General features: G+C 37.5%; 2 protein-coding genes across 6 annotated transcripts in view; both read right to left on the bottom strand.

Moving 5' to 3' along the window:
• Positions 1 to 26,201, bottom strand: part of dpr13 (defective proboscis extension response 13) — a 624,158-nt gene that overhangs the window by 110,166 nt on the left and 487,791 nt on the right. The window lies entirely within an intron of this gene.
• LOC141405847 (uncharacterized) lies at positions 13,050 to 21,732 on the bottom strand. Its single transcript, XM_073990622.1, has 2 exons — positions 20,965 to 21,732; positions 13,050 to 14,769 (listed from the first exon to the last, which is right to left on the bottom strand). The coding sequence occupies exons 1-2, from the start codon at positions 21,082 to 21,084 to the stop codon at positions 13,666 to 13,668; spliced, it is 1,224 nt and encodes a 407-aa protein (XP_073846723.1). The 5' UTR covers positions 21,085 to 21,732; the 3' UTR covers positions 13,050 to 13,665.

Genomic DNA, 26,201 nt, shown 5'->3' with positions numbered 1-26,201 from the left:
CTGCCTTCGTGACATTAGGGGTATAGACACGGGAAATTAATCCAACAATAAAAAGGTTCGTTCGCATTTCACGAATGCTGTCATGAACCGTACCCCTAAATTTTCTCCTCGGAATTCCCGTTCTTCTTCTAGGTACTCACGTGCCTCTTCAAATAAAACATGCGTTCTTTGTCCACGACAAACGCGTCACATCAGAGCATACCAAAAATTTCTACAACTTTCAGTTCCTGAAAGAATAAATACCATTAGGCGACATAACTCGTGTTTAAACTGCCTGTCCCCTAAACATATAGTTAACCACTGCAGTAGCCCCTAAACTTGCAGTAAATGTAATAAAAGACACCACACTTTGTTACATAGAGACAATACAACTGCTGGTACGTCTTTGACTACAGCAACACCCAACAATAGGAGTATGGCTTCTTCTAATCAACCCTCTACCTCCACAGGGATTAGGTCAGATTCTTCCTCTAACAGACAGGTAGTCCATACTGCACAAAGCAAGAATGTCCTATTAGGCAAGGCAATGGTGAACATCGTTCACCGTGGTACCAGGTACCCTGACAGGGCACTTATTGACCCCGCTTCAGAAGCATCCTTTATTACAGAGCGTTTACAACGCCTCATAGGTATCACGCCATCTACCAATTTAGCTTCCATTCCTGGGTTTAATCTGACAGTTTCGACCACGTCGCGCAATTTATGTTCAGTTAGCATTGGTTTTGTCATCTATTTCGGGCAATCTGCCTTCTTTCACTGTCAATGCTGACATGGTTTCTAAATTGCCAAATCATTGTTTGGCCGATCCCAATTTATTCAATTGTCGACCTGTTGATCTTTTGCTGGGAGCAGATCTTTATCCGAAGAACATTTCCGTCTTTTCCACCAAACTTAGCTTTTTAGAAGAGGAAAATCTTGACAAGGTTCTTCTTCGCTTTTGGGAACTTGAGGCAATTCCCAAACGTAAAATTCTATCCCCCTCTGACTAATTATGCGAGGAATATTATAAACGTACCACACGTCGGGATTCAGATGGTAGGTACATAGATAGCCTTCCGCTCAAGACTGAGATAGTTGGACAGGTGGACTTAGGGTTCTCCCATTGTTTACGACAATTTCTTAGAAATGAGGAATCCCTCCTTGGAAAGCCGCAAATAAAGGTAGTCTATGATCAAGTTGTTAATGAATACTTAACTTTGGATCATATGAGGGCTGTTGGTGTCGCATCAATAAACTCTTCGGTTTGTTACTTGCCACATCACTCAGTGATAAATCCCGACAAACAGACTACCAAACCTCGAAAAAAACCTCAAACGGGAAAAGTCTTAAGGACATTTTACATGTGGGACCTACTCTGTAATTGGATTTAGTTTTACTTATTTTTAGGTGAAGATTATTTAAATTCGTTTATAATTGCGACATCACCCAGATGAATCGCCAAATACGTGTCAATGCAGCACACTTCAACGGATAGTTTTCCGAGATTTTCCACAAAAACCTGTTCAGGATTTTGTATTGCAGACGGTGACATTTGGCGTGAATTCCGCCCCTACTTAGCTACACGGACGCTTTTACAATTAGCGGACGATACTAACGATCGATATCCTCTTGCTGCACACATACTTCGTAGGTGCATGCACGTCGACGACGTGCTCACAGGATATCATGACATACGTACAGCCCTAGATTCTAGAGACCAGTTAATAGCAGCTCTTTCCTCTGCAAAATTTGAATAGAGGAAGTAGACAGCAAATGACCGTGCTATTTTGCAAAATCTTCCCACGGAAGATTTAATCGATGCTAAGGTTCTCTCCTTTATTGAAGCAATCACAACAAATAGCCACAGCATATTCCACTCAACTGACCCAATTGCTTAATCAAAGTACTTCTCGTCCCACTCCTTGCAAATAGCCACAAAATCAGTACTTGGATACCAGAGACCTCCATCAAGGAATCCATGGTATGTCCAGGAGTGTCGTGCTGCTTCCGAAGAAAAAATACGGCATATAGGGCTACTTTACAATTAGTAGCAACGCAAACGAATTTTCCACAGGAAAATGAGAGAGGTGGAAACCTAGGAGAGTGAAAAAAATGAGATGTACAGGAGCCAGAATGAAGTCCGAAAATTCTACCAAAGAGTGAAACATCAAACTGATGGCTTTGGTACAGGCGTATCCTCCTGTAGAGACCAGCAAGGTAACTTGGTAACTGATACAGATAGTGTGCTAAGGATATGGAGAGAGATTTTTTTAGATATCTTCGATACATTGCCAAAGTTCATGTATATTATACGATACACTGCTAAAAGTTTGCGAAACTTTGATTACACTGAGAGAAATTTAGAGTGAGTTTTAAATTTTTTCTTACAATTTAAAGAATTTTTTGTGGTTTAGTCACGTTAAACCTCAAATATATTGCCGTATCCACGATACATTATTGAAATAGTCTACGACTACTTATAAATTAAGTGTATTCTAACCAATAAAATTATTTTATTTTAAAGCATCACGTGTTTTAAAATTACTTTTGCTAATATTTTGGTAAAAATTAACAAATTTTATGGGATTTTCGCATACAATTTTTGACATCACGTGTCACTTTCGGAAAATTGATTGCATCATGCAAAATAATATTTTGGTGCATTTTCGTGCAGTTTTACAGAGTCGTTCTTTTACAAGAATTGTTTTTCAAAAACCATCTGGAAATTCCTGGTGCAAGAGCTATATTTTTGATAGCTTTGTATAATAAAAACATCATTTTCAACGAAACTTTACTTTTATTTTCTAATTTAAATTTTTCTGAATCACGTTCAGTTGTGAGCTAAAATGTCCATAACACGGTTAGATTTGTTTATCAGAGCTACTGACACTTTGGTTAAAATTGACGCCAGCTTCAGTGCCCAACGGGACGAGGAGCTCGATATTTACATATTAGAGCTGCAAGAAGCTGAGATCAAGAGATTATCTTATTCTTCTTTATTTGCATATCCGTTATCCGGATGTTAAGCGATCATACAATATTACATTTTATTACATTGTTCTTGCAAATATCTAGAGAGATTATGGGACAGAGTAAAAACAACGTTTGACGACTGTCTTAATTACTTTAAAGAAGATGCCAACAACATTTAGAGACCTATTTTCGGCTGTGTATATTAATAATATTGGCATTAGTGGCATTGAACGTCTATGCCATTTAAATAAAGAGACCAGTGGCGACTCCCATGAAATTGTGGCAAAGTTTTCACTTACCCACAAAAACTTCATTCCTGCGTGGAAAGCTATTAAACAAACTTATGACAATCCACGCATTTTGGTGAACCACCAACTTCAACTTTTATTTGATTTACCTGAGACAAGTTCAGGGTGAAAGAAGTTACAAAGGGGTATCAATGGATATGTTTCTGCCATGTCCACTTATGATGTCAATGCTCGTGTTCATATGTATTCAGAGACTTCCTAAAAATAGTGTCACGCTTTGGGAACAAAGCGTAAAAGACCAGCCTGCTTTGTCTCCATGGGAAGATTTGGACGAGTTTCTTACAGAGCGAATCCAAACTCTTACCTGCCTTCGTGACATTAGGGGTATAGACACGGGTAAATCATCCAACAATAAAAAGGTTCGTTCGCATTTCACGAATGCTGGCATGAACCGTACCCCTACATTTTCTCCTCGGAATTCCCGTCCTTCTTCTAGGTACTCACGTGCCTCTTCAAATAAAACATGCGTTCTTTGTCCACGACAAACGCGTCACATCAGAGCATGACAAAAATTTCTACAACTTTCAGTTCCTGAAAGAATAAATACCATTAGGCGACATAACTCGTGTTTAAACTGCCTGTCCCCTAAACATATAGTTAACCACTGCAGTAGCCCCTAAACTTGCAGTAAATGTAATAAAAGACACCACACTTTGTTACATAGAGACAATACAACTGCTGGTATGTCTTTGACTACAGCAACACCCAACAATAGGAGTATGGCTTCTTCTAATCAACCCTCTACCTCGACAGGGATTAGGTCAGATTCTTCCTCTAACAGACAGGTAGTCCATACTGCACAAAGCAAGAATGTCCTATTAGGCAAGGCAATGGTGAACATCGTTCACCGTGGTACCAGGTACCCTGACAGGGCACTTATTGACCCCGCTTCAGAAGCATCCTTTATTACAGAGCGTTTACAACGCCTCATAGGTATCACGCCATCTACCAATTTAGCTTCCATTCCTGGGTTTAATCTGACAGTTTCGACCACGTCGCGCAATTTATGTTCAGTTAGCATTGGTTTTGTCATCTATTTCGGGCAATCTGCCTTCTTTCACTGTCAATGCTGACATGGTTTCTAAATTGCCAAATCATTGTTTGGCCGATCCCAATTTATTCAATTGTCGACCTGTTGATCTTTTGCTGGGAGCAGATCTTTATCCGAAGAACATTTCCGTCTTTTCCACCAAACTTAGCTTTTTAGAAGAGGAAAATCTTGACAAGGTTCTTCTTCGCTTTTGGGAACTTGAGGCAATTCCCAAACGTAAAATTCTATCCCCCTCTGACTAATTATGCGAGGAATATTATAAACGTACCACACGTCGGGATTCAGATGGTAGGTACATAGATAGCCTTCCGCTCAAGACTGAGATAGTTGGACAGGTGGACTTAGGGTTCTCCCATTGTTTACGACAATTTCTTAGAAATGAGGAATCCCTCCTTGGAAAGCCGCAAATAAAGGTAGTCTATGATCAAGTTGTTAATGAATACTTAACTTTGGATCATATGAGGGCTGTTGGTGTCGCATCAATAAACTCTTCGGTTTGTTACTTGCCACATCACTCAGTGATAAATCCCGACAAACAGACTACCAAACCTCGAAAAAAACCTCAAACGGGAAAAGTCTTAAGGACATTTTACATGTGGGACCTACTCTGTAATTGGATTTAGTTTTACTTATTTTTAGGTGAAGATTATTTAAATTCGTTTATAATTGCGACATCACCCAGATGAATCGCCAAATACGTGTCAATGCAGCACACTTCAACGGATAGTTTTCCGAGATTTTCCACAAAAACCTGTTCAGGATTTTGTGGACATTTGGCGTGACATTTGGCGTGAATTCCGCCCCTACTTAGCTACACGGACGCTTTTACAATTAGCGGACGATACTAATGATCGATATCCTCTTGCTGCACACATACTTCGTAGGTGCATGCACGTCGACGACGTGCTCACAGGATATCATGACATACGTACAGCCCTAGATTCTAGAGACCAGTTAATAGCAGCTCTTTCCTCTGCAAAATTTGAATAGAGGAAGTGGACAGCAAATGACCGTGCTATTTTGCAAAATCTTCCCACGGAAGATTTAATCGATGCTAAGGTTCTCTCCTTTATTGAAGCTAGCAGTTCCAAACCTCTGGGAATACGTTGGAATGCTCAGCTTGACTTGTTTTATTTCAGTGTGAGTGCTTTACCCTCAAAAGATCACTACACGAAACGAGAAACATTGTCAACTATTGCTAAATTATTTGATCCTTTAGGTTGGTTAGGCCCAATTATAGTTACTGCCAAAATAGTTATGCAGAAGATCTGGACAGATAAAATCGGATGGGATGATGCACTTCTGTCTACGACAGAACGTGACTGGCAAAATTTCGTGGACTGTTACCAGGATGTGAATTCCATTCATATTCCTCGGTGGGTTCATTATACGCCAGATTGTTCCGCCGAACTTCATGTCTTTTCTGACGCCTCAGAAAAGGCATACGCGGGGGTGATATATATTCGGATAGTAACTCCGAATAAAACCATTTATACTCACCTCCTGACCTGCAAAACTAAGGTAGCCCCCCTAAAGTCAGTTTCTTTACCACGGTTGGAGCTTTGCGGAGCCGTTCTGGCCTCCGAATTATTAAAAAATATTCAGAATGAAATTGACATTTCATTCCAAAAAATATATTGCTGGACCGATTCTACGATCGTCCTTTCATGGCTAAACAAAACTCCATCTACATGGACTACGTTTGTTGCCAACCGTGTTAGTAAGATTCAGGAGATTACAGACAGAGGTAGTTGGCATCACGTGCGCTCTGAAGATAATCCCGCTGATTTAGGCAGCCGGGGGGTCTCGCCCTCTGAGCTCGCCTCATCCCAACTATGGTGGCATTGGCCACATTGGCTTCGCCAAGATAGTTCTCAGTGGCATATTTCTAATTTAACCTCACTTGACACCGATATTGAAATACGTGGTGTCAAGGCGCATGTTTCATTTTTTACTAACTCTGAGGACTTTTTAGCGAGATTTTCATCTTTAGATAGGGCTTTACGAGTCCTATCTTATATGTGTCGGTTTATCCATAACACTCACCGTGCATGTAGAGGTCGTTACATTTACAATGATGACAACCTCTCAAGTTCGGAGCTTAAAGCATCTAGATTACGTCTAGCTGTTCTTGCTCAAAAAACACACTTCGCGGATGAGTATCAGTCTTTGTTAGATAAGGTTCCCTTAAATCCAAAAAGCTCTCTTCTACCACTAAATCCATTTCTGGATGATACAGGAGTTATGAGACTTAATGGACGACTATCACGGTCACCCACTCTTTCTTATTCAGAAAGATATCCCATACTTCTCCCTTACCACAGTCTCTTTGCACGTCTTCTGGTAAATTTTATTCATACCATTTCCATCCACGGTGGAAATCAATTGATGCTACGCATCCTCAGGATTGAGTACTGGATCCCAAGACTCACTTCATTAAATTGGACAACGATTAATAAATGCAAAACTTGCCATTTATTCAAAGGTCGTTCTTGTACACAGATTGTGGCTGCTCTTTTACAGGAAAGAGTAACTTTTTCAAGGCCTTTCACCACTACTGTTGTTGATTTTGCAGGTCCTTTTGACCTCAAATCCTTTACAGGCCGCTTGACTAAGATCACTAAGGGGTCTGTGTTTATGTTTGCTTTCCTACGAGAGCAATCCATTTGGAAGCTTCTTCAAATTTGTTCACGGCAACATTTTTAGCAGCCTTCCAACGCTTCATTTCAAGGCGAGGTTGTCCAAAAACTATATTTTCTGACAACGGCACCAACTTCGTTGGAGCTTCTAGGGAATTAGAGCAGGACTTCAAAGCCGTCGTTCGCGAAGGTCGAAATAGTCTGTGTTCCACACTGCACTATCAAGAACTTTCGTGGGAGTTCATACTCCCCAAATTTAAATTACATTTCCGTAAACATGCTAAAAACTTCAAATTTACATTTGAGGAGCTTTCTACGATTCTTTCCAGAATCGAAGCTTGCTTAAATTCACGTCCTTTGTGTCCTATGAATGACAATCCCCAACATACGGCAGCACTCACACCAGGTCATTTCCTTATTTGTTCCCCGATCCTGGCTCCCTTGGAGCACTCAATAGATGAATCGCCTCTACACCTAGTAAATCGTTTCCGGAAAATGAAAGCCCTTACTCAACAATCCTGTCTTCGGTGGAACGAGAGTATTTAAAGAGCTTTCATAAAAGATATAAATGGAACTTTCCGCAACGCGATTTACAAACCAGTGACTTGGTAGTAGTACGGCATGAAAATCTACCACCCACTTCGTGGAAATTAGGTCGAATAATAGCGGTGCACCCGGGTACTGATAATCGAGTACGTGTCGCAGACATCTATACGGAAAACGGTATTATTCGACGGTCAATTGTCAAATTAATCGCGCTACCGTAATTATTATAGTCCATATCTCGTATCGGCTTTCGCGTCGCTATACTTTTTCGCGAAATGAAAAATGACTATTGATGGTAGCGAAGGAGTCGCGAATAATCGGGCTATGATAATTGTAAAACGATCTATTGTATTGATTACCTGTTGGATATGTGATAACCATGCCCATTTTAAATGTGCTGGGTTTAATGGTAAACAATTTGATTATATTACTGATAGATCCATGGGATTAGGTTGGTCGCCCCCTGATTGTGGAGATTTTCTAAATTAAAAAAGAAATTTAATTCCCTTTTTAATAATTTGGGAAAAAATAGACAAAATGTAAAAAAGTTTTGATTACTCAGTTGATTCTCCGAAAGGGAAATAATCATCAGTCAGTAATACCATTTCCACCTCTGAAAATCTAATTGCTTTAAATTCCCCGATTGCTACTTCAGCTCCTCCTATCACTCCAATTGTCCAGTCTTCTGAAAACTCATCAGTAGTTAACACTCTGCCTGACTCTTCTTCATCCTTGGCTCTTATTTCTACTAATAAAACATATACTATTATTTCTGTCATCAATAAACCTATAAAAAATTTACCTACTCCAGCTGAGAGTCCTTCACCTTCGGTTTCGCAAAGTAATCCCCCTATGCCTTCAGTTGTTATCCATGAGTCTTCAGCTCCAGAACCTCCCTCGTTACCCTTAGATCAACTAATTGTAGTTGCGCCGCGGAAAACTGTTTTTGTATCTCGATTACATCCTGCTACTTCAATTGATCATATTCGGAATTATGTCAAATTAAGAATGAATATTTTAAATGATTATGATTTAAAGGCATTTAAATTTAATCCGCCTCAACCAAGAGATATTTCATCTTTCAGGATTGTGGTTCCATATGATTTATTCCCTACTATAGTTGATAGCGAGTTTTGGCCCGACGGACTTATAGTGAAAGAATTCATCTTCAAGGAAAGATCTACCCCGATAAATCCGATTGTTCTTCCAAAAAAACTAAAGTCATTGCCATTTTTATACCAAAATGTTACAGGTTTGAAAACTAAACTCAGTAGCTTATATTTAAAAAGTTTTTATTGTGATTATAAAGTTGTAGTTTACTGAAACATGGTTAAAGCCTGAAATAAGTGATACTGAAATCTTTTGCAACATTTTCAAGTTTATAGGAGAGATAGATTAAACAACACAGCAGTCAACCCAACAAGGGCGTAGCCAGGATCAAATCTAGGGGGGGGGGGGGTGGCAACTTTTTTTTTTTTTTTTTTTTTTTTGGTGTTGTGTATAGTTTTTACATACAAAATTTTAAACCCTTTATTTAGGTACATACCTAATGAAAAACAAGTAAAAAGTTTCCACAATAAAATATTGTGAATTTATGTGGAATATTTAGATTTCTTTCCGATATGAAAGTTATGTTGGCCACGATTTTAGGTGAATTGCGTAAACCAATTACTTGAAATTTGGCGGTATCGTTGTTTAAGGGTATACCAAACGTGGACCTATGTCTGCAACTATTGGCGCAGAAGTGTTTTGATCACTACGAACACTTAATGTTAAATTGCACCCAATTTAGAGAGAAAATGTAAATAAAAATAAAAATTTTGAATGGGAGGTACCCGAAGGACTGGATTTATATATCCGACTTGATGAAATATTGTAATACGATTTGCAAACTTTGGACCAAATCCATTGCTACCTTCGAGAGTTTTCGTTCTCATGGCATTGGATGCACATCCTCTTGTGGTTCGAGCCTATTAATTTCTTAACAGATACATATAGCATACCAAGAATATGTTAATAATATGTAATTTAACGTACACACGAAATCGCTTAAAACGACATTGTTTATAACGTAATGTCGTTATCCAAAAGACGATTTGAATCGATTTGAGTCTTCTCTGCCATCCCCAAAAGTAATCAATTTTAACTACTTCCCACTTTAAACTTGTTGTTTTTAAATGTGAAAACAACAAATATGAGATTGAGCTCGACTTACATACAAATAGTAAGTAAAACACACATCTCAACAAAACTGCCAAAGTGAATCTAAAAATGGCACACGACAACTATCAAAATAGTTATGTGCATTCTCTGCAATGTGGAGACACATGACAGTGGGAATAGTTAATTTGGTTTACATATACGGCTACGAGAGTTTTTAGGTGTTTCGGTTGAATTCGCATTTAATCGAATTCATCAGTCACACTTATTCTTGAGCTCGAGTCGTCATAAAATTGGGGAAGGGTTCTTTGTTTCAATACAAAGAACTAAGAGAACTGATGAACCCAGGTGGCGTTGGACGAAACTAGTCTTCTCTGCCATCCCCAAAAGTAATCAATTTTAACTACTTCCCACTTTAAACTTGTTGTTTTTAAATATGAAAACAACAAATATGAGATTGAGCTCGACTTACATACAAATAGTAAGTAAAACACACATCTCAACAAAACTGCCAAAGTGAATCTAAAAATAGACACAGAGCACCGTGGACGATTGGTTGTTGTTATTTTTCGACAACTATCAAAATAGTTATGTGCATTCTCTGCAATGTGGAGACACATGACTTTTTTAAATTAATTTTAAAAAATTAAAAAAAAAACATGTCATTTAAAAAGTAATGATGGTGAATTATTACCAATACATAAAACCGTTTCACAAAACATAAAGAAGATGATTTAGATGCACAAGCAGGACTTTACATATGTGCAAAGTTGAATGTTCGAAATTGTCATAAATGTCAGTGGCTATATCAAAACGTGGAAATGTATGGACAAATTAGGGGAAAGAGTTATTATAGCCCCATAGAACACTAAATATTGAATTTCAGCCTTTTCTGTAGGATAGCCGTACTATCCTACAATATCCTGAAAACCCCTAAAATCGGGAGGTACCGTTCTAGTTTCGCTACATTAAACATGAACTAGTGCTCACAAATTTCTGGATAGAAGTTTAGTAGGCCCAAAGAAGACTAAATATGTATTAAATTACTTCCGTTTCTATATGATAATGCAGCTAAACCCCTAAAAAATCGGGCGGTACCGTTCTATGAGGGGTAATCCAAAACGTGAACCAGCACCGACACATTTCCGGGGGAAAGTTTTGTAGACCCAAAGAAGACTCTATACTACTCTTTAATCATTTTTTCGTTCACTCTGGTCCATACTTTGCACATCGTAATATTTTTAAGCGGCATAGATCGTCCAAACATACTTTACATTTTGACATCACAAACAATTAAGAGGCGGTCTCACGTGTATTGAAAGGAGTGCCCAAAATAGTTCTAATCGAGCTACCTCCTCGAAATTTTAAACATAGTTTTACAACGAGGCAAGATGATAAAAAAAATTGAGTGGATGTAGGTCCACATTTAGGTATAGCCCCCTTGTAAAGGTAATGCCTAATATTTGGTATTTTGAAGAATTTAGAAACAGTTTCCAATTTATATGGTTGAAATTTCGCATCCTCGTAAAAAAATTTTAATATACATAGGTCCACGGAGTCTCCCAAATACTCCCAACATTAGTAAAACTCAACATAAATTTATAGCACTGATTTCAAAAATACCAGAAAATTTATTTACAAAGAATTTATTTTTAAGGAAGTTAGAAAACTATGTATGAATTTCTTTTTACGTAAAAACATTGTCAATGCTATCAACTAAATCTGGAAATTGTACATTTATTTCACTCATAAGCTTCGAATGCTTATCAAATTTTTCGACTTTTCTTGACGTATTACCACTGTAAATTGGCAAAAATTGTACTGGATATTAACAATTTGATGTGTTTAGGTAATATTTATTTCAATCGGAATCAAATTTGTTGCCATAAATTTTCGATTTTGGTCCACGGGCGGAACCACAATGCGATATGGTCCTCTTCGAACATAAACTAATTTTGGTCCGATATAATAAAAACCTCTTTAACAAAGTAGACAATATCAGTCAATCTATAGCTTCGTTCTCGTACTTTTTAATGGTAAAACTCGTAAAAGAGAGAACTGCAAAAAATTTGTTCTTACAAACAAGTTTTCTGAAATAGTTCGGGAACGGAAAAATGGAAAATACGTAAAAAAAACTGGAACAAATGTCAAAGTCGGTGCATCAGCCAATCAGACGCCGGCAACCATGTTACTATTTTTTTACTCGCCCAAATTTGTCGTGTAAAAAGTTTTTAAAGAGAGCGTCATTCAGCGCCATTTTTGTTTAAAGAGAAGTGAACATTTTACAACTTTTTTGTGTACGGGAACGCTTTTTCGAGTAAAATATGTAAAAGTCGTAAAAATTGTAAAAACTTTTTAGTTCTGGAACACAGCTTATACTGTATCGACTCAGAATTTTATCCTGATAACAAATATGCATACTTTATAGGGTTGCAAATAAGTATTTCAATGCGTGACAAACGGAAAAATATACCCTCCATTCTATGGTGGAGGGTATAAAAATTGCATAATAATAATAATTGTTCCAAAAACATGCCAGAAGGGACAAGGGAGACTTCTCTCATATCAATGAGAGCACCCCGATTCATATTAGCTCAATGATATGGGACCTACTGTTTATCGCCGAATCCGAACGGCATGTTTAAGACACCACTTGTAGAGAAGTTTTAAATTAAAAATTGCATATCTCATGTATTTTTCAACAGAATTCAAGGTATACTTAGAAATAATAAATTATGTTTGGTATCTTCTAAGCAGCCTAGAGCAGGAGGAAAAAGGATTTTCCTATTTTTAATGCGTTTTTGCACTTCTATGACTATAAAGCAAAAAAAAAAAATTGCTTATTCGAAAGATATTAGTCGTCCATTTGCCGTTATTAAATTTGCCGTTTTATACTTTTTTACAAATTTTTGACGGCTCTAGGGGGGGGGGGGGGGCAGCTGCCCCCCCCTGCCCATAGCTGGCTACGCCCATGCAACCCAATATTTTACCCCTATTTACTTATATTTTGATATGCAAACCCACCCAATATTTTACCCATATTTTGACATGGCAACCCACCCAACATTTTACCCATATTTTGACATTACCATCTCATAATGAAATTAATTATTTTTTGGTTACTTTATTTCACTGAAATGAAATCAAATTCATTGATACCAAAACCAAATCCCAAAACAATAGTAAATTGCATTTTCAAAATGTTTTTTATTCATATTTAATGGGGAAATTTTAATAATGACCAAAACAAGTTATTAATTTTACCAGTACTTTCGATGGAGGTGTTTATTCAAGGGGCTGGTAATTTTATGATTTATTATTTTGTATCTTTGTTTTCCAATTAGTTTTTGTCCACTTTACCACCTTTGTTGAGTAAAACAATGCCCATTTTAGTTCAAATTCAATGGTTTTATTTTTATGCTTTTTCTCTTTTTAAAGTACACTTTGTTTTTTCAATGTTTTAATTTTGGAAATTAACAATGTTTATATTTGTAAACTGTTTTAATTCATTTATTAAGTTTACTTTCATTTATTTTAATTTTCATTTTTTCACATTAATGATGTTAAAGTTTAAGCGACTTCACTTGTTGTTTTCTTATTTCACGTTTATGACCTCTTCGTTTGTTTGCTTGTTTGTCAACGATCTGCAAAGACTAAACTCAAACATTCTTTTCTAATGTTTTATTTCAAGGGCACAAAAAAGGGAATGAGAAAGGCATAACAACAACAATGCAACATACTGGTTATAGGCAACGGTATGGGCATATGTGTTGTTGTTGTTAATGAGATAATTCGCACAAACGAAGAGAAGTCATAAAACAAGTGGAAGTCGAATATGAATTTAGAACAAAAAGAAGAATTCAAAAGTAGGTCAAATGCATAGATCAGCTGTTTGCCAATATTACAATACGTTTACATATAGATTTAAATATATGATTTAATACAAAAAATATATGAATATGGTTCAACATTGGATGATCGTTGAACATCCTGGCCTCCCCGTGGATGACTACCATAACTTTCCGATGGCACCAGTGAATGTGTAACCAATTGCTGTATTTTGTGCCAAGATTTGTGGTACATTTGTGTAGATGGAGCCATTTCGGTAGAGGTCCCAATAAACATCCCCACCAAGTTCGATGTCTATAGCTGTATTGCAGCGCGGATCAGGATCGGCAAGCGTATCAGGTGTAAAGTCCTCTGTGGGATCCTCGACAATAGGCTTCTCGTATGGCTTACGAGGGAGGTCGTTGGTGAGCATAGCATTTATTTCTCGCTGCCATTTAAAACGTGGTATTCTGGCCCCAACTACCATTTTGACGAAGCGAGTTTCGCGATAAACGAATGTATCCAGATTAAGTTTTGTTTGCAGGCTCACTGCAATTCGAGATACAATGGCGTGTGGATTGACGCTGGCACGGCAAATGTGCCACATTCCCGGTTGTTTTGGCATGAGGATTTTGATGTGAGCTGTGGGTATGAATACCTTCGACCAAGTAAATGGCACACTTGGTTTTGGGACCATTTTGAAATCGCTCTCGTTGGGTAGTTGATGGAGCTGTGCAGCCTTTGATGTAGACGGTTGTGGCGATGTTTTGTCTTGGCATTTGTATGGTGCTGCTTGAGACGAAGATGGTGATGGACGACGTTGGGGAATTTTCTGAGAACCAGTTTCTTCAGTTTTTCTTTGTTCGACGTGGCTGTGTTGAGGTCGGCTTGATGATTTGGAGCGTGCCGACTCGTGTTGTGGAGGTCTTACCGTAAGTCGACTGGAGGATTTCGATCTGTTGCTTTCTTTCTGTGGAGGTCTTTCGGTTGGCCGGCTTTGTCGTTGCTGATTTGACTTTGGCATTTGTTTGGCGAAGTGGAGCAACGTGTTGTGTCTCTCATCACATATTTGGCAAGTCAGAGTGGTAGGACATCTTACTCGAGTGTGAGAGCAGGCCAAACAATTAAGACAATATAGGTTCTCACAGACGAAATCAAACCGTTCATCGGGCCCCAATCCGAGAAACATGGGGCATGTTTTTACCGGGTGGTCTTGCTTACATAGCTTACATGAATAGATCCAATGTTTTGGTCTGAGGTCTCCAGGATTTTTGTCAGCCATTATCTGTAAAGATTTAGAGTTATTAAAGTTCTTCGATATGATGTATTAAAATGGTGAAGCGTTTGAAAGTTAATCGGTGAGTAGAGGGATTAATTTTGTAATGGGGCGTCGAATGACTCCGCTTGAAGTTTGGAGGTCAACAACACGGACATTTTGATCTGGTCCTGGATATAAATTTACAACTCGCCCTAACTTCCATTCATGTCGAGCTAAACGGTCATCCTCTATGATAACGAGGTCATTTTGTCGTACATTGTCTTGTTGTCGTTTCCATTTGTAACGGCGGTGAAGTTCTTTTAAATATTCTGCCTTCCACCGTAGACATAACATTTGGGAAATGATTTTAACCCTTTTCCAACGATTAACTAGGGATATGTTTTCTTCGGTGATGTCAGGTTCAGGGGGAGATAATAATGGTGAACCAATAAGAAAATGTCCTGGGGTGAGTGGTGAAAGGTCATTTGGATCGTCACTTGCAGGACAAAGAGGTCTAGAATTTAGACAAGACTCTATTCTAGTCAGAATGGTAGATAGTTCCTCAAAAGTGAAGGTCATGTTGGGAACAACTTTTTTAAGGTGCATTTTGAAAGATTTCACACCTGCCTCCCACAGCCCACCCATGTGAGGCGCACCTGGTGGTATAAAGTTCCATTGCAGATTTTGGTGAACATATTGGTTCGTGAGGTCATTTTGCATACGTCTGAAAAACTCTATTCTATCTTTCCTGAGCATCTCTGCTGCACTAGTGAAGTTTGTTCCATTATCGGAAAACATTTTGGCCGGACAACCGCGTCTGCCAATGAATCTTGAAAAGGCTGCTAAGAAGGCTTGAGCTGAGAGGTCACTGGTTGCCTCTAAGTGTACGGCTTTCGTGGAAAAGCATACAAATATGCATACATAACCTTTTGTTACTAAACATGCTCGTCCGGTGAAACTACGAATATTAAACGGTCCGGCAAAGTCGACTCCAGTATTTAAGAAAGGTCGTGTGAATTGCGTACGTTCTGGAGGCAATGAAGACATGATCTGATTTTGTGTATGTTTTTTGTACAAGACGCAGGGCCTACAACGATTTATGACCATCTTAACAAGGGGTTTAAGTCTGAAGATCCAAAATTCTGCTCGAATAATGCGGGTCAGTAATTGGTTTCCTCCATGTAAAGTCATTTTATGAGTATGTTCAACCAAAAGTCGTGAAAGTTTAGCAGAATGAGGTAACAGAATTGGATGCCTTTCGTTGTGGGTTAACATAGGGGAATTCGAAAGACGTCCATTTGCTCTCATAACTCCTTGACCGTCAATGTATGGATTTAATGTTAAAAGCGGACTGTTATGAGGTAATTTTCCTTTTTGAGATAATAAACGATATTCCGTAGGAAAATAGTGCGATTGAGTAAGAAGAATCGCCTTTGATTTACCAATATTTATTTCTTCAGGTAGAACGTCATCTACAGGTCTTTGGGATTGAGGTCTGATTCTGCGTAAAATTCGTATGGTCCTAGCCACATATGCAAAAGATCGATATGCTTTTGAAAGTGTTGAGAAGTTTTTCAAAGGATCTGTTTCTATGAGGTCGTTAATTGAGGGAACGGCTAAAGTTTTAATTTGTTTTTCTTCCATAGATGTGTGAACAATCTCTTTAGATTGTGGCCAGCAAGTTTTCGGCTCTTGTAACCAAGGAGGTCCATGCCACCATAAGTTATTGTTTTGTAAATCGTAAGAAGAGCATCCTCTTGTTCCTATGTCGGCTGGATTGTCTGATGAATCCACATGATTCCAATTTGACGTTCCAACTTTGTCTATTATGTTGGATACACGATTGCCAACGAAGGTATTCCAGGCACATGGTGGTTTCTTCAGCCAGGCTAGAACGATTGTTGAATCGGTCCAAAAGTAGATGTCATGTTGTACAAGATTAAGATTTGGTATGACTGAGGAGGTCAATTTTGCCAGTAATACCGCTCCACACAATTCTAACCTGGGGAGAGATATTTTCTTGACTGGTGCAACGCGAGTTTTTGCAACCAGAAGATGCGTACGGACGTTATTATTTTCTTCCAATCGGATGAATAAAGTCGCCGCATATGCCTTTTCGGAAGAATCGCAGAATCCGTGGATGTCGATCTTACAGGCTGGAGTATACCCTATCCATCTTGGCACTTTTTGATGTTGAATGTCTGGGCAATTTCTGAGGAAATTTTCCCAGGCTAGTGAAGTCAAAGGTCTGAGTCCCTCATCCCATCCAACTTTATCAAGCCATATCTGTTGCATAATCAGTTTGGCAACAACAATTACTGGTGCTAACCAACCACAAGGATCAAAAAATCGAGCAATTATTGAAAGTACTTCTCTTTTGGTAAACGTCGATTTAATTTTGATGTCAGGCTGAGGAAATGAGAAGGAATCACTGCTGATGTTCCATTTTATACCCAAAGTTTTCGTTACCAAGTTTTCAGAAAGATGTAGGCAGTCATCTGACAAAAGTTTTTCTTGTGGTAGATCGCTGACTATGATGGGATTATTTGACGACCATTTCCTGAGGTCGAATCCAGCAGCGGCTAATGCACTATTTAGTTGATTTTTGGATTCCATTGCTTCCTCGACTGTGTGTCCTCCAGCTAAGACATCATCAACATACATGTTGTTCTGCAATATTTGAGAAGCCAAAGGATGTGTTTCTTTGATGTCTTCGGCAAGCTGGAGTAATGTCCTAATTGCCAAAAATGGGGCACAATTGAGTCCAAAAGTTACTGTTAGAAGTTCGAAGTCTTCAATTGGCCCTTTAGGTGATGTCCGAAACAAGATTCGCTGATATCTTGTTTGTGAAGGATTTACTAAAATCTGCCGGTACATTTTGGTAATGTCGGCGTTATAAACAAACTTGTAAAATCTCCATTTCAAAGTCTGAAGAATGAGGTCCTGCTGAAGAATAGGTCCAGGATACATGACGTCGTTCAGACTCTTTTTGTTATCTGATGGAGATGATGCGTTAAAAACCACCCTAAGCTTTGTGGTCACGCGATCAGGTTTTATAACCGCATGGTGTGGAAGGTAATAGCTAGGTCCATTATTGATGTCATCTTTCGAAATTTTCTTCATATGGCCTAGGTCCAGGTATTCCATGATCGTTTCATCGTACAACGCTTTGACATCTGGCTTTTTCTCAAGCATTTTCTCCATGCGAAGAAATTGTGCCATTGCAATGGTCCTGGAATGTCCAATTTCTTCATCCTTTTTGAGGGGTAAATTGACCATGTACCTTCCAGATGCTGTTCTAGAGGTCGTAGACTTATATAAATCCTCACAAAATATGTCTTCTTTGGATCGCAAAGTCTCACTTGGCGTCTCCTCCACCTCCCAAAATTGTGTGAGGAGATTATCTAGCGCCACTGCATTAAATAACGAGATATGTCTAGTTGATTCAGTCGACCGTTCTACAGGTCCTCCCACCGTCCACCCAAAGACGGTTTTTTGAGTTAAGAGGGAACCATGTGGACGCATCGGAACTGTGAAATCAAATATACTTGAGCTGATATCGAGGCCAATGAGAATGTCAACTGGCCTGCTTCTATAGAATTGTGGATCAGCAAGTGGATGATCTAATTTATCATAGTGTTCAATGTCAATGTTTTTAGGAGGTAAATTGAATGCCAAGGTCTTCAAAACAGGCGCCCATACGTCTAGTTTGAAGTCAGGATTTAGCCGCGAGCGAAGAGTGAAAATGCAAGCTTGTGTTGATGTTTCCGTCATTGCTGGGTTAAGTCCTGAAACGTGTACTAGGTTGCGCTTGCTTGGAAGTCTAAGACGATTTTTCAGCTTCTCTGAAATGAAGGTCGATTGTGAGCCGGAATCTATGATTGCTCGTGCTTCAAATCTCTGACCGTTCGATTCAATTTCAACCAGAGCTGTAAAAAGCAAAGTCTCTTCCGATTTTGAATGAGGTTTATTCTCATCGCGAAGAGCAAGTGAAGTGAGTTGATTTGGTTCGACACAAGGTGTGGACTGTATGTTCAAGGTAAGTGCTTGTGTACTCGTGCTAGGTCGTACATCAAGCTGGGATTCAGGATTCGTTTGCGTTCCGTTTCCCTTATGTAAAAGTGTGTGATGTCTGAGATTGCAAATTCGACAATTGAATTTGCTTTTGCACTCGTTAACTCCATGGTCAGTTAAGAGGCAGTTATAACAAGTTTTTGTTACCTTTCTTTGCTAGAAACTTGGGACAATTTCTTAGTAAATGAGCTTCTTTACAATGTTGACATTTGTGCTCTACCGGGTTTTGAGGTCTATATTGCTTTTTTGATGTCGTGTTACTCTTTGATTTGTACTCAACACTAGTTTGAAAGGAGTGAATTTTCTTGTCTTTTTGAGATCGTTGACTTTCTTTGAAAGGTTGAGCAGTTTTTGAAGGTACCGACTGAATATTTCCCACAGATTCAAGGGTCTTAAATTTTTGGGTTAAGAAATTGTTGAAGTCACTCCATGTTGGGATGTCTGAACTTGAGTTTAATGTGTTTTCAAAATCCTGCAGGTAAGTTCTGGGCATTTTTTGAGAGCATAAATAAATAAGTATTGGATCCCAAGTCTTAATATCAATGTCTAAAGTTTTTAAAGTTTCAAGGCAACTTGTGACTGATCGTTGCAATGTCTTTAGTGATGAGCTAGAGTCGACGACTACTGAAGGTAAGTTGAACAAGGTTTTCAACTGCTCATTCACCTGCATTCGCTTGTTTTCGTACCTATCAGTTAGGTTTTTCCAAGCGAGGTCGAAGCCATCATTTGTAAGCGGGATGTTCGCGACGATGTCTCGTGCTTCGCCTCCTGTTTTTTGATTGAGGTGATATAATTTTTCGACCTTACTAATATTCGAATTTTTTACATAAATGGCCGTGAAGAGGTCCCGAAATGTCGGCCAGCTTTTATAGCTGCCATAGAAAATGTCGGTATCGCAAGGAGGGAGCTTTATTGAGTAATGAGCAGAAGTCTCCAATACAGTTTTTTCCATCTGATCCGCAGACTTATTGTTGAGGATGTCAATTTCGGCATTTAAGGATCCTAGAGTAGATTTGTACACTGCAAGTGCGGTTCTAAAATTTGATCGTAGCTTCTGGAGGTCAATGGCGGCTTCTCCTTCCTGGACTTCATGATCCCTGCACTCTTCATAACAACGTCTGAGTTGATCCCAAATGCGATCCAGGTGTACTCGAAGGGCTTCTAGAGCATGAGCGTTGTCCTCGGCTGTACTTGCGACTTGTAATTCGTTAAAATCGATCAAGTCGTTGTACAAATTAGCGAACTTTTTCGTGAGGTCCGTCTGCGTGGCCATTTCCGCAAAATACCAAAAACTTTTAAAAAGTTATAAAGAATAAATCTCCAAATCAGTCCCAAATGACAGAAACAAAAACTAAAGTACAGCAAACTCTATATGTGGCAATAAAGATTGTGTTCTTCCACAGCGCACAATGTAATATGAGGTCAGAACAGTGGCAAACCGATTGCAGTGTCCCAAAATAATAATGTCAAAAAACAGCGATAACTTCTATGAAGAAAGTACATAAACTCCTTACGATCGGCCAAAACAGTAAAGTCGACGAAAAACAGCGAAATATTCCAACACTCAAGTCAACAAACTGGAATAGGGATGTAGCAACTGATAATATTTCCAAAGAAAAATTTGATAGGTCTTAAAGAACGCGAAAAACGAATAGATAGATCACAATTAATGCACCAAAAGGTCGTTCAGAAAATAAAAATATGTGTATTTTCCCTATAAAAATCCAAAAATTTTCAAAAGCCAAAAAGCAGCTAGATAGTGGATGTTTGGTTGACAAATTTTTAAAATTTGAGCAGATCCGACTCCTAAAATATGCTTAAAAGGTCCGAAGGTTTCTTTTTTGAAAAGGTCACAAGCGAAATAAAATGTACCCACAATATTCAAAAAAAGCCAAGAAAACAAGATTTTTTATGTGTGTAGTTCCGAGAGGTCGATATAATTACAAAATAGAAATCCTTTAATAAAAAAGTTTTCCCCAGAAAACTGTAATGTCGGATAAATCTGGCAACTCTGATTCAAGAAACAACAAATGAGCAGGTTACGCTATCCTCTCTTCCTTCATTTCCAGTATATAACCATTTATGTGAGAACAGATGAGTGAGTGAGAATGAGTGGGGTACTTACTTCTTCGTTGCTTTGATACTTGCTTGTTTGTTGTTGTTGGGTTTTATTTCTCCACACAGGAATGGATGTCTTTTTGTTTGAGTGATGTTGTGTTGATGAGGTCTCTTTGTAACAAAGTCTTTTATGTAAAAATTTGGGCACATACAATTCCGTTAGGTTAACTGTTAAGTTTTTCAATTTGTCACTTTTTATTTTTTAAATTTAGGTTGAATGTCCTTCAAATTATGTAAGGTCAAAATTTTGCTTTTAATATGCACTTTTTTAAAGTCTATGATCAAGGTTTTTTTTATGGAAGAAAATTATTGTGTTTATTAACGAACGTCTATAGAGTAGGTTCTTGTTGTTAAAATCACACTTGATTGTTTCTTTTGTTAATTTTTTACACAATATTTTACACCGTCTGGCTCGCGAGGACCATTATGTTTATTCAAGGGGCTGGTAATTTTATGATTTATTATTTTGTATCTTTGTTTTCCAATTAGTTTTTGTCCACTTTACCACCTTTGTTGAGTAAAACAATGCCCATTTTAGTTCAAATTCAATGGTTTTATTTTTATGCTTTTTCTCTTTTTAAAGTACACTTTGTTTTTTCAATGTTTTAATTTTGGAAATTAACAATGTTTATATTTGTAAACTGTTTTAATTCATTTATTAAGTTTACTTTCATTTATTTTAATTTTCATTTTTTCACATTAATGATGTTAAAGTTTAAGCGACTTCACTTGTTGTTTTCTTATTTCACGTTTATGACCTCTTCGTTTGTTTGCTTGTTTGTCAACGATCTGCAAAGACTAAACTCAAACATTCTTTTCTAATGTTTTATTTCAAGGGCACAAAAAAGGGAATGAGAAAGGCATAACAACAACAATGCAACATACTGGTTATAGGCAACGGTATGGGCATATGTGTTGTTGTTGTTAATGAGATAATTCGCACAAACGAAGAGAAGTCATAAAACAAGTGGAAGTCGAATATGAATTTAGAACAAAAAGAAGAATTCAAAAGTAGGTCAAATGCATAGATCAGCTGTTTGCCAATATTACAATACGTTTACATATAGATTTAAATATATGATTTAATACAAAAAATATATGAATATGGTTCAACATTGGATGATCGTTGAACAGGAGGCATCGGAACGAGATTTTATATAAAAGATGTTGGCTACTGTTGGTTTATCATAATATCGAGATCTCACTTTTGAAAAAAAACTTTTCCACAGTATTATGTGTTGTACATTTCATTAACGAAATGTTTCTATATTCCTCCATTAAATTTCTCCATGCTTTTAGACTTCCAACAAAAACGTTTTTTGAGAATACTCTATCTCTTGCAAGAAATTAATTAATTAATGTTGACATTTTTTCTTCATACTCCATATTTGGCTCATTTTGTAAAAAAGAAATAAATGGTATCATTCCGGCAATAAAAAAATTTGTGCAGTCCAAATCTGGTTGTGGGCTGCAGTCTTCAAGTTTTTGTAGAACAACATGGTTAAATACTTTTTTTTTTGAAAACGTTCTACTTTGAATCCTTCGAATGAATACTGATCGTTTAGAAAATCGTTTTTACCATGTATGTAATTCAAATTTGGTTTTGATTGTTGGTACTTAATTCTACTTTCGGCAAAGGCATGTGATAAGTTGCATAATAAATGCATTGCGTCAATGCCCTACAGCGACGTATGTCCAGGGACCACCTCGATGTATGGTTTTTGTACATTTAATTTATACAATAACTGCATATGTGTCGAAGCAGCATCGCGTGTTAAATATACAATTTTCAGATTTATTTTTCTACATGGTAAATTGTAGTAAGTATGTCCCTTAACCAATCCATATCATATGTTGGTTTTGCCGCAACGCCTATTAATAGGTCCCAATCAGCCAACAAACCAGTCAACATGAAACAATATGCGTATGTTATGCCATCATGTTTTTTGACCTTTAGTCCATCAAAAGAAAGTACACATATTCTTTCTGTTGGTGGTTTGTTTTGAAAAAATTCGCCAACAACTGCTTCCATACTTTCCGTAAAACAAATGGTGCTGCTTGGAAAATACAGATCGACATAGTCTATGGGTGGGGAATTGAAGTTCATATCAGTTTGTTCCATTGTAAAGGATAAACTCGAAGTTAATAACTTTTTAATAATTAACATAATTTCCTTTGGGGAGTATGGGAAGTCATGGGAAGTTGGAGACGCAGATGTAGATGCGCCAGCTTCCGCCGCAAATGGAGATGCGCCCGCTTCCGCCGCAAATGGAGATGCGCCAGCAGCTGCATTTGTATAATTTGTTTTGGTTAATATGCATCAGCACTGAAATGCATGGAGCATATATGGAGCAAAGTTGCCGTAACATATCTATCCATGGTGTCCTAACGGAATGCATCTTTATGTTTGGCATTTTTCGTTATTGTTGCATTCTGGAAGGCTGCATTTCTTTATTGCTGGCATCAGAAATACAATTTTTTCTTTTTTCTGAGCATCAATAGTTTATACTAATGAATTTTTAATTACCTAAACTATATATTAAACAAGTGAGCAAATGCTATTGTCGGGACGGCTATTTACTATTTATACCCTTGCCTTTTTATTTCAATCCGTATTATTGATTTTGTTAAAAAAATTAAGATTTTAGGGAAAATTAAGGAAATTTTTCACTTTAATTTTTTGATACAACAAAAATATAACTTCTAACTGAGAAACGCGTGCAAACTTTTTGACACTCACATGAAAAAAGAACGATATGATATGAGAGTTAACGAGAGTTAACGGTTTGTCAACACTACATTAAAAAAAAATCAAACAGATACACACACAAACACTCATTCAAAAGTTGCGAATCGCAACGAACTACAAAACACCACACAAACAGATACAAGGATAAAGATACATTAAGATGCATTTTTTATCTTTGCTCTCCGAAATTACCAGATAATTATAAGGAAAATTGACTGAATTCAATTCACGAACCATTAATAATAATTCAATTCAATTCACGAACCCTGCTTTTTATTACCATTATCCAGATCATAGACTAACAAATATATAGACAATGAAGGTGTAATACGGCAAGTTTCCAACAGATGGATATTGCGCAGCAACTGTACTCAAAAATTCTTTGCATACGAACAACGAATTCATTTTAACGAATTTTCTTGCATTTACAATTATCTATGGTGTAATGTCAATTCACCAGATCACCCAGCTCATTCTCTTTTTATTAAAAACCACAACTCTATAAATTTATTTCCCCTCGAAATGAAGTAACAAAAGCAAGATAAAATTATCTAAAGTACACTAATGAAATCTTCATTATTTCACAAAATGACTCTTTTGTTTAAAAAAAGCTCACTCAATAAAGCATCTTCATTTGCAATCATCTGCAATCGACATAAGACTCTCACTCTCCCCATTGCAAATTGGTAAAAAAAGAAGCTGTGTGCTGTGTGTGGCTGAATTATCTGATTATCTGCAACGTTTTGTTTTTCTTTGAATGTATTGATGTCAAACACTTGCAAACACCTGCACGACATGTTATGTTTTGTTACAACAGAGAATTGTTCACATTACTCTCCCATCAATTCTCTCTCATTTATTTTGAAATCAAACGTTTGATGCACATAAGATGCCCATAGATCAGTATTCACCAGCAACAACAAATTCAACCGCTGCGTTTGTGTTGGGCACACACACGAAATTATCTATCCCTGCCATAGATCATAGATCAGTGTTAATCACCACTGGGCTCGCGAGCCGTGTCTGTGTGAACACACACAATCTCAATTGTGGTGAGCTTGAACGTTGCTCTCACCACCGATCATCTTCTTTGTTTTAGCAATGAATTAACGCACACGATGTTTATCTAGAGAGGGATCAAACGTTGATAAAATTGCACCCACCGAAAATGATCCTGATGTTCCTGTTTGCGATAATATTGCTACCACCAGAGTATGCTGTCGACGAAAAGTTTGAAAAAGCTATTTATGAACTTTCCGAATCGTACGACGAGAATGCTGCTACTGCTTCTAAATGGGATCCCACCAACGAATCCACTAATGAATTCGATGAAATCGACAGCAATGCCTCTGAAGAAGAAAATCAAGAAGTTGCTCCCAATAATAATGATGAATTCGATGAAATCGACAACAATGTTATGTTGAACCCCGACAAAAAACGTAGTAATTCGTAATAAGAATTTACAAAAAGCATTGAAAGCCTACTTTGAGAACGAAGATCTTAGTGTCGATGTGATATGTCAACGACATAAATGTTCAAATTCAACTTTATATAGACATCTGAGTAGGACAGGCCAAACGATTCGAAGAAAAAAAGACATGTGATACGAACCTTAAATATAAAGCAATGGCAGAGTGCGTAGAAAATTGCATGTCTTATTCCGCAACAGCAAGGAAATTTAAAATAAACATATCAACTCTTGTAGGTTACATTAAAAGACAAGGACAAACATAATTTTGGATGCTCACCATGCTTTCCATAATTTTCCGGTTTATTTTTCCTTCTAAACCAGCGCTGCCAGTATTTTTTATACCCTTTTCCCCAACTTGTCCAAAACTTTCCCCGAAATTCCCCAGATTTTATTGAACTTCCTCAAAAAATCCCCAAAAATTTTTTAACAAATAATACAACAAACATACCCAAATACCCCATACCCAATCACTGCCACTTCCATTTCCACCCATATTGAGGTAGTAAACAGTAAACAGCTGATTTCATTCATGAAAAAATGGAGGGAAATTTTATACCGGCAACTTTAGGATCTCATTGTCATGCGCCCATATGTAAACAACCATACATAACCATACATAAATGCATACCTACATGTTTATTGTCATTTATTAATATATACATACATTATATACACTCATAAGACTTATTTCAAATATATTCTGTAAAAAACCATGCATCTCCGTTTTCTTGTTAGGAATCAGAGTACAGGACACCTCCTCTTACCTCCTCTTGGGAGTAAGAGTTTATTTATTTTAGTTTATTTGACTGAGTCAGGAAAAACTAAAATAAATAAACTGTCGCTATCAAAACGATTCGCAAGAAGTATTATTGTTTGTGCTTGAATACCAACAATGGGTGTGGAAATTTGTGTTTTTATAAAAGCAGACATGATCAAGACATTGTTAACAATATTTTTCAAAACTAATTTCAAAGAAAAGTGCAACAATTTTTGGTTCTATGCCCTGATTTTTACCTCTATCAGGACAACGCCGTTAAAGACTATTAT

Source organism: Musca autumnalis, unplaced genomic scaffold, assembly GCF_047663935.1.
Source record: "Musca autumnalis isolate F117 unplaced genomic scaffold, ASM4766393v1 scaffold_5, whole genome shotgun sequence".
In the NCBI taxonomy this organism is placed as follows: Eukaryota; Metazoa; Arthropoda; class Insecta; order Diptera; family Muscidae; genus Musca; species Musca autumnalis.
Note: the sequence above shows the minus strand (reverse complement) of the source record. Positions and strands in the feature narration are given on the sequence as shown.